Source organism: Caenorhabditis briggsae, assembly GCF_000004555.2.
Source record: "Caenorhabditis briggsae complete genome, chrI, whole genome shotgun sequence".
Lineage (NCBI taxonomy): Eukaryota > Metazoa > Nematoda > Chromadorea > Rhabditida > Rhabditidae > Caenorhabditis > Caenorhabditis briggsae.
Window position 1 is genome coordinate 10,533,476 of NC_013489.2, and position 9,111 is coordinate 10,542,586.

Consider the following 9,111-nt stretch of genomic DNA (forward strand, 5'->3'; position numbering starts at 1 on the left):
CGGAAACTTTCTTGAAGAATGTGTACAACACACATGCCCCTCACTACAATACTATTCGCAATTGGTTCCATCGTTTCGAAAAAGATGACTTCTCGCTCGATGAAAAGGATCGCTCTGGGAGACCCCGTGAGTTGGATTTGGACAAGCTGAAGCACGCATTGCAATCGGATCCATTTCAATCTAGCCGTGAACTAGCTGTCACATTCGGAGTTCACCATAGCACAGTCCTTGAAGGTTTGAAGTCTCTTGGAATGAGAAAACTTTTTGGTCGATTCATACGTCATCACCTGACTCAAGCCAACCTTGACCGCCGAGTCGACGATTCGATTACTCTTCTCACTCTCCACGCGGGCGATCGATGGCTGGACCGGCTAATAACCGGAGATGAGAAGTGGGTCTTCTACGATAATCACCACAGGAAATCCCAGTGGGTTGGAGAAGGAGAGAGCCCACAGGATGTCCCCAAACCCGACCTTCATCCGAAAAAAGTTATGCTCTCTGTGTGGTGGGGAGTGGACGGCCCCATCTACTGGGAACTTCTGCCCGAGGGCAAAACAATAACTGGAGACCTCTACACTACTCAACTACGAAACCTCAAGAAAGCAGTCGACCGTTCGGCCCTGAAAGACAAGAAAGTGTACTATCAACATGATAACGCTCGCCCACATGTTTCGAAACAAGTGAAGCAGGAGCTGATGGGATATGGATGGAATGTTCTCCCTCACCCCCCGTATTCTCCTGATCTTGCTCCTTCCGACTATTGGTTATTTGGCGATATGACACGTGCCTTCGAAGGAAGAAGCTTCAATTCCCGTGGAGCGGTCGAAGCGGCACTCAAACAATACTTTGCCTCACGCCCGGCTGGATTCTACCGCAATGGAATCCATAAATTGAGGGAACGTTGGAGACATGTTGTTGATAATGATGGACAATATAATTAATTATTCGGTTATTTTTTCTTTGAGAAATAAACTATTGAAAAAGTGACAAAGACTTTCCCGCCAACCTAATAGGTGTCTGTCTTGAATTAATCAGTCTTCAAAAAATCTATTCAAGCTAATGGCGAGAAAGGTTTTTTTCTGAAAAAAACTGGGGTCACTAGAAAATCTGAAAATTCCAGGAAACGGATGCAAATCGAGAAAGCAAAGAGCTGCACTCTCAAGATGACGCCGATTCCGCACGTGATGAAAAAGAGAGAGGGGTTGAGGCAAAAACTGCAAAATCTCCAGGTTATTATTACATTTTATTAGACAACAATTATTTAGTTTTTCAAAAAATGGTTAGCACATTAAATGAGCGTCAAAGGAGAATAAGTATACCATTTGAATACTTCAAAAATGCGGTTCGCGTAAATTGAAAATTTTCAGTTAAGATGAGGCAAAATAAGGGGAAAAACCTACAAAAAGGCCCAGCTGAAAAACGACGGTCCATGGAAGCACAGGAAGAATCTCGAGATAAAGAAGCGAAAACTGCGACGGCTCAGAAGAAGGATCTGAAATCCCCGGCCACACCAAAAATTCCAAGTCCAAATCCAAGTTCCAACAAAGGAAACAAACAGAGCAGGGAGAAAAATGAGTCGAGTGCTGATAAACTGAGTGGACGAGGGATTAGAGCAAAGGTATTCACTGAGTTTCTAAAGAGACGCAGAGAAACGAGAGCGCTCTCGTTTCTCTGCGTCTTTCGAAAATGCAAAAATGGATATAACTCGCGCTGGGAAAGACCTAGAAAACTGGTTTTAGTTGTATTTTGGATCCTCGCAAAATTCCACAAATTTTCAGAAGAAACCATCTTGCGAAGCCGACGTTAAGGAGTCTTCCTCATCACCTCCGAAAACCGACGCTCAGAAAGAAGTCGTCAAAGAATCATCATCTACTTATGGCTCCTCGTGGCACAGTGCTCGTCCTCAAACTACAAAAAAAGATTTTCAAACTCTGGAAGAGCATATCTGCAAAATGCCCAATTTTCATGGATACATTTGTAGAGAAGACGTGACAATTTTGTTGAAAAATTCGGGTGATTGGCTGGTACGTCTTTCGGTTCAACCGTGTAAGGAGAATGAGAAAAAGGCATCGAAAGGAGCCAAAAGTGTGGAAAGAGGATCGAAGGCGAGAGGGTCCAAGAATCGGTCAAAGGACAATAACAAGGTTTTTGTGATTTCGGTTCATAGTAGTGAGTTTTTTTCTACTATTTCACAGCTACATTAAACCTTTTTTCTAATATTTAGACTCTACAGTAATCCTTATCATTTTAAAATAATTTATATTTACAGTAATCCTTCCCATTTTTCAAATACGTGAAACTACAGTAATCCTTTTCATTTTCAACTACTTTAATCTATCCTTCCCATTTTTCAAAAATTCTCAACTACAGTAATCCTTTTTTTCACATTTTTTTTGACTTTACAGTAATCCTTGCAAATTTTCAAATATTTTCAACTACAGCAATCCTCCTTAAAAAATTATTATTTTTCAAAAGGGAAAGCAGTGTCTCCTGGAAAATCGAGTTGTCGAAATCTGGTAATCAAAACCAACGATGGGAAATTCTCAATCGATTCCATAAAATGGTTTATGAAAGTTGCGGATTTCTTTTCATACTACCAGGGCACAGTAGCCACTTACAAAGAAGTATAAAAATCTAAAACTTAACTTTCAAAAATTTTAAAATAACTGTCAGTCCGAATTCCAACTCCTCCATCCGTGTCATCTCTCTGTTTGGGAATTCCATCAAGACGACATTGAACTAATGTCCAAGAAACTTGGAGAAGGTGCATTTGGAGATGTTCGAGTCGGAAGAATGACTACAAAAGATCCAAAAAAGACTGTTGCAGTTGTTGACGTGGCAGTGAAGATGTTGAAGAATTCGTTAGAATCAATTACAAGAGATCAAGTGGATGAGTTACTTCATGAGGCTAGAGTTATGAGACGTCTAGATCATCCAAATGTTTTGAGGACTTATGGAGTCTCGGTCCTTCGTGAACCATTGTATCTGATGAATGAGTTGTGTGCGAGTGAGTTGAAATTTTGAGCTCAATTATTTCAATTCCTGTGAGAGATATCAAAAAATTTGTCAACTGATAAAATATTGGTGATGTTATGACAATTATTTTATCAGTTGAAAATTTTTTGATATCTTTCACAGAAATCGAGATATTTGAGCTTGGCATGGGTAGGCATTCCTCATTTCATTTTTCCAGATGGCGCTCTTCGTGAATATCTAAAAGAGAATCACAAAACGATAACGATTTCTGACAAGCTGAATTTCGTTCTTGGAGCTGCTCGTGGTGTTGCATATCTTCACTCCCAACGGATTATTCATCGAGATTTGGCAGTGAGAAATGTGTTTCTTACTGAGAACATGACGGTGAGTTGTTTTAGATGATCTGTGTTAATTTTAAAAATCGAAAATTAGTAAAATGAATACATAACTTTTTTGTTTCACTATTTACTTAAGTTTTTGGAATGCTTTGAAAATTTCGATTTGCGGATTCTAAAGAGATCAAAAATCTGAAACATTGTTCAAAACTTGCTGTCAGCTATTCATATTCTTATTCTGGCCAGAATTTTTTCGAAATTTTTTCAAGATTTAAACATTTTCCGGGAAACTTTGGAAATTTTTTAAAATAAACTCCAGTAGATGAGGTCGAGTGTCCCACAACGACAATTACCGTAATCTAAAAATATGTTTATTCCCCGGATTTATTTTATCTTTTTTTCAGCGCTTTTCTTCGAGTTTTCAGTTTCTCAATAAAGTCGGAAATTAAACATTTTTGGTAAAAAGTACAGGAAAGTTTATTTCGCTTTTGCTAACTTTCTTCTTTCTTGAAGTTTTGTTGATAAACATAATTTTACAAACTTGGTGCACCACGGAGAGCTTCAAAATGAGTATAAACACGACTAGGATCCGCCCATTTTGGTTTTTCGACTTTAAAGGTGCATGTAGGGTCAGAAAGTTCAAAATTCTGGGAAGTGGGTCATTAGTATAGTCATTTTAAAGCTCTAGGTGTCACAATACAACGAAACCAGTTTGTTAGATGGAGTCTCAAATTTATAAAAGTTAACATCAAAACAGTATTCAAAAACTGTTCGAAAATTGACTGAAAAACCGAAAATCAAGATAAAAGTCCAAATATTTTTAGGTTACTGTAGTTTTCCTTGTAGGACCTCCTTACAAGGCAACTCTGGTTTCTCTTCCACAGCTTTTATTTTTCGTAGCAGAATAATATTTTTCATTTTTCCTAACAGAATCTCATCGAAAATATATTCAATCCCATAATTCCTGATCTTCTTGAAATCGAAAACAAATTTTCAGCCAAAAGTTTCTGATTTCGGACTAGCGAAACTAACGGATCGTTACGAAATGAAGGAGCATTGCAAGATTCCGGTTCGATATTTGGCCCCAGAGACCTTAGAGCTGTTTGTGTTCACACCGAAAACCGACGTCTTCTCATTTGGATGCGTCATTTGGGAGATTTTTGAGAATGGACAGCAACCGCATGACGGGAAAAATGCACAAACGATTCGGGCTCAGGTTTTAATTAGATCAAAAATCGAAACATTGATTTTCTGCAGGTCAAGAAGAGAGAATTTCTAAAATTGTCGAGTTCGGCACCAGATTCACTTCGAAAATATGTGGCTGAAAAGGTTTTTGTTCCGGATCCAGAGAATCGATGTTCAATGACAGGGATTGTTCAATGTGTGGAAAAAGTTGAAAAATCGGCTAAATGAACTCTTTCTATCAGTTTTAAATCAATGTTTTTTTCTCTGAATAAAGATTTTGTTTAGGCTGTTTTATTTTCAGAATTCTTTTAAAAATTCTTAAATTCTGAAACATTTATAGAATCGAGCATGGGCTTCAACGTAACAATAGTCGCCGAATTTCACCTTGTGACATTCTGACTTTCTGAAATGTTAAAATATCGAGATTCTGAAAATATGAAATTTGGAGATTCACGATGTTTGAAAGTCTGGAATACAGGAACTCTGTAGTTCTTAGATTCTGAAATTCCGTAGTTACGAAATTTTAAAATTCTGAAAATTTGAGATTCTGAAGTTCTGAATTTTTTAGACTTCAGAAAAAATAAATTTCAGAATACCAGAAATTCACATTTTCAGAAATTCAGAATTATATAATTTTTTAATTTCAGAAAGCTAGATCCGAAGTAAATTTTTGGTAAAATGTTTAATTTTTTAGCTTATCATCAGCTTTTCGGCAGTTTTTTGTCCGTTTTTTGTCCGTTTTTTTGTTCCGCTTTCGTCAGGTTCGTCAGGTTCGTCCGTCAGGTTAGTCCGTCAGGTCTTTTCGTCAGATTCGTCCGTCAGCGTTTTTCGTCAGGTTCGACCGCGTGGCGTCGCCAAACAGTCGAACTTAACTGTCGAACCTGACAGAGGTTTGCCAGGTTCGTCCGTCAGTTTCGATCGTCAGGTTCGATCGTCAGGTTTCTTCGTCAGGTTTTTTCGTCAGGTTCTTTTGTCAGGTTCGATCGAACCTGACGATCGAACCTGACGGACGAATCTGACGGATGGACCTGGCTAACGAAAAATGGACCTGAAGGACAAACTTGACGAACCTAAGCGGACAAACAAAAACGGACGAAAAGCTGAAAAAGCTGGAAAAAGCTGAAAAAAGCTGAAAAAGCCGAAAAAAGCTGAAAAAGCCGAAAAAAGCTGGAAAAACTGAAATAAGCTGAAAAAGCTGAAAAAGCTGATGAAAAGCTGAAAAGCTGACGAAAATTAAGCATATTATCAAAACTATACTTCGGATTTAGTTTTTTTTTTGCAACACAGGCCATTCAGAGCTCAGAACATTCCCGGGATGTACCCGCGGTTATCTCGGGGGATCCTATCAGACGATCTCTGCTGAGCCACTAGGGAGTATGCATACTAACCTAGGAGCTCCCCTGCCTGCCAACCATCCTTAGGATCTCAGCCGACTCAGAAGAGATTACACAGGTGATTCGCGCAGCGTCTATAATAGGTGAAATATTGTTCGCGGAAAATCGCCATGGGTACATCGGTACATGCCTGCCGCAGGCCATTTACAGACCAATCGCGAACGCGCCACCGCAAACGATCAATATTCGCTCTATCGCGAGCAAATCTCCTACAATTGGCTTGTCGCGAGAGCAAAAATTGGCATATATTTTTTTGAATATGGAAGCTAGCAGCTGCTAAAAATTGTTTATTGCACAGAAAAAACAAGGAAAAACGAAAAAACAATTAATTAAAAGTTATATTATTCTCTTCCGCTGTCATCGTATTGGCTGGAACGGCGTCGAAGCTTCTACTTCTGTCAGCTTTTGTCTTTTTCGATGACGGTCCAAGTGGGAGAGGAGAAGAAGCTGTAGAATCTCGGTTAGCAAACTGAAATGATAAATCGAAATTTTAAGCTCCCACTAATTTTTGTACTATATGACAGAAGTTATCGGCTGGAAATTTTCTCGAAATCAGCGAATTTGACACTTCCGACTGAAATCTAAAGTTTTTTCTCAGATTTTTTTTTTCAAATCTACCCACTGTTCCAGTTTTTCTTCCTTCCTCTTATTCAGTCGTTTCTTTTCCGGAGTACTCAGTGGACTCACCAGAAAATTGAGAATTTCCTGGCTCTCTGTAAAAATTGGATTTGAAATTCGGACTTTCTGAACACTTCTTACCTTTTCAAAGTACAGTAGCAGTGCTATCTCCTGAATAAACCGAAATTTCGACTTCTAGCTTCCGACAGTTGTCTCCTGGCCATTTTTCCAATTTTTCTGCAAATAAAAAGCAAAATACTGGCTGAGACAGTATTCTAGTATGCTCTTGTAGGTTAAATAATAATTTACGGACAAAAATTTGCGAAGGAAACTGAAAAAAATAAATGAAAAATAACCAAAATAGGTGAAAGAACTTTGAAAAAGGAAAAACAAGAATTTTTTCGCGACTGGTCAATTGTAGATCTTTTATAGGGTCAGTTAGTAAGATACGCAATGTCTATATGCTCAATTGTAGAAGCACTAGTTTGCGGTAGGTGAGTAATTGGGTCGTTTATAGCTCTTCATCTGTAATTGGTCAATCACGAATCACCTGCTGTATTGAGTGATGTTCACCGAAAGACCTAACGAGGCGATTATACAGTGGGGTCTCCCAGGTGTACCGACATCTCCCGGGTTCCGCCGTCTGCTATACTTTGCGTGCAATGTGGGCGGGGCTTAGGTCGACGACCCTTATTAGAGATATTACATCATTTTCGAGCGTTTTTCACCGAATTTTATATATTTTTTTCGCTGACTTTATAAAAAATCTGAAAAGAATGAAAAGCGAACTAGTCAAAGAGTAGTGTAGTCAAAGACTAATTGCCTATTTTTTGTTCTCCTTGTCTAAAAATACTAAGACTCATAAAAATTTAGTAAATAATTCCGTTCAAATTTTTCTTATTTAATTCCTTCTGATTTATTTTTCTATTTTTTTCTGCATTTTGTTGCCTTTGTGTTTGCGGCGCGCGGCGCCAGACTTGAAAAGAATTTTTTGACATAATTTTTATTTTTGCACACACAAATTTCCGATTTTCAGACAAAAATGCCACCAAAGAAAACGCCGAAACCCGGATTATTGCAATTTTTCGCGAAACAGCAACAGGAAAAGTATCAGAATAACGCAAGATCATCAGATAATCAATTGGACGACGAATCGTGTCAGATTCTTTTCGAAAAACCCGTTCCGAGCACATCGAGCGTCAACACAACACCGAAATCAGCAACAAAATGGTCGACGACATTGCAGAAAAGTGCTGAAAAGAGAATGGGAAGAGATTGGCAGCATCCGTTTCCAATTAAAGTCGGAAGTGCGAAGAAAGCGAACGGAAACGCTAGTAAATCGGATCTTCTTGCGAATGGATTCGATGGAATACACGGAAATGGAATATTCTATCCAATCGATGAACCTATTCGGAATTTCGAGGTTTTCCTCTGTTTTTAGGCGGATGTTTGATGTTATAATCGTTTCAGTTAAATCTTCTGAAATGCACTGCCACGTCGAATTGCTGTATCGCTCTTCCTGCATCAGCGTCGTCGTCTTCTGGAAGAATTTGCGCTATGACTGTGTTCAATTTTTTGAAGTTCGCTTCAAATAAAGTTTCTTTTTACCTGAAAATCTGTTATTCAGATGGTTTCCCCGTTGCCGCATTCTTCTCGTCACCGCTTCTGACAGCTGGCTCACTTCTCTACGTCAATTGGGTCTCGAATCGCAAACGACGAAGTTCACAACGATGACGCAGTTTAAAAATATGAAGAAAGAGTCTGGAAGGATCATGATGTGCGCAACACCGCAGTGCGCTTTGAAAATCTTGGAATCTTCGGAATCTCTGGAGTTTCTAGACGAGATTCGGCTCGTTATAATGGAGCTAAAACCCAGTGAATGTTGTTCGAAATATAAACCAATTATTAATGCGCTGACTGTTAAAGATGTTTGTTTTTTGTTCATTTTCAGCTTGTAAATGAATTATTTAGGTATTCTTCCGATGCGTCGTTCTCACCACTGCAACATCGAACACTTCTCGTCGGACAGCTTCAATCACAAAACGGCAGATTATGATAACAAATTTACACTTATCAGATTGGATTGAACAGTCGGAAACTGATTTTTCCTTTCGAAATTCGAATATTCCTGCGGGAGTCGAAGTGAAGACGTGGAAAATAGAAGAGAATTCAATGAAACTTCAAGAAATTATCGAAAAATTCGAGAGTTTTTGCGAGAAACCGATTGATGAGCTAGCCAGGCTATCAATTTTACCATCAAAAAGTATGAAGAAAATGATATTCACATGTTGGAAATCAATGAAACAATCAAATACACAAGAAATCGATAAATTAGAAACTGCTGAATTTTTGATTACGGCTTACAAGACACTTCTAATCGATGGAGTTGTGGCTTCGAGGAATTATGTTAAAAAGGAAGCGGAAAACACGAAACTTCAGGAATTGGCAAAGAAAATTTTAGATCCATCGATTCTCGGAGGATTTTCCGAATTTCCCTCGAAATTTCAGCATTTATCGAATTCAATCGAGGCGTTTCTTAAAATGAGTTAGGTAGCTTTTCATTTTTGAGAGCACACCAACTGAGAGAAAAAGAAAAAGTGGGA

General features: G+C 38.6%; 3 protein-coding genes across 3 annotated transcripts in view; 2 read left to right on the forward strand and 1 right to left on the reverse strand.

Moving 5' to 3' along the window:
- Window positions 1–1,059: 1,059 nt before the first annotated feature.
- On the forward strand, window positions 1,060–4,724 carry CBG12830 (the record flags this gene model as incomplete). Its single annotated transcript, XM_045241186.1, is given in 9 exon segments — window positions 1,060–1,071; window positions 1,121–1,229; window positions 1,368–1,732; window positions 1,779–2,169; window positions 2,476–2,624; window positions 2,674–3,007; window positions 3,194–3,360; window positions 4,309–4,527; window positions 4,539–4,724. 9 exon segments carry the CDS (start codon window positions 1,060–1,062, stop codon window positions 4,722–4,724), a joined length of 1,932 nt encoding a protein of 643 aa, XP_045094981.1.
- A 1,491-nt stretch (window positions 4,725–6,215) lies between these two features.
- CBG12831 lies at window positions 6,216–7,151 on the reverse strand (the record flags this gene model as incomplete). Its single annotated transcript, XM_002640255.1, has 3 exons — window positions 6,216–6,359; window positions 6,663–6,839; window positions 7,059–7,151. Coding segments are annotated over 3 exons (414 nt in total), but the record flags the coding sequence as incomplete, so codon positions are not given.
- A 399-nt stretch (window positions 7,152–7,550) lies between these two features.
- Window positions 7,551–9,111, forward strand: part of CBG12832 — a gene marked incomplete at both ends in the record, with an annotated part of 8,925 nt that continues 7,364 nt past the window's right edge. Inside the window, 4 exons of the mRNA XM_045241187.1 lie at window positions 7,551–7,931; window positions 7,979–8,088; window positions 8,136–8,436; window positions 8,480–9,053. Coding sequence (XP_045094982.1) covers window positions 7,551–7,931; window positions 7,979–8,088; window positions 8,136–8,436; window positions 8,480–9,053 — 1,366 coding nt within the window. The remainder of the gene's footprint in view (window positions 7,932–7,978; window positions 8,089–8,135; window positions 8,437–8,479; window positions 9,054–9,111) is intronic.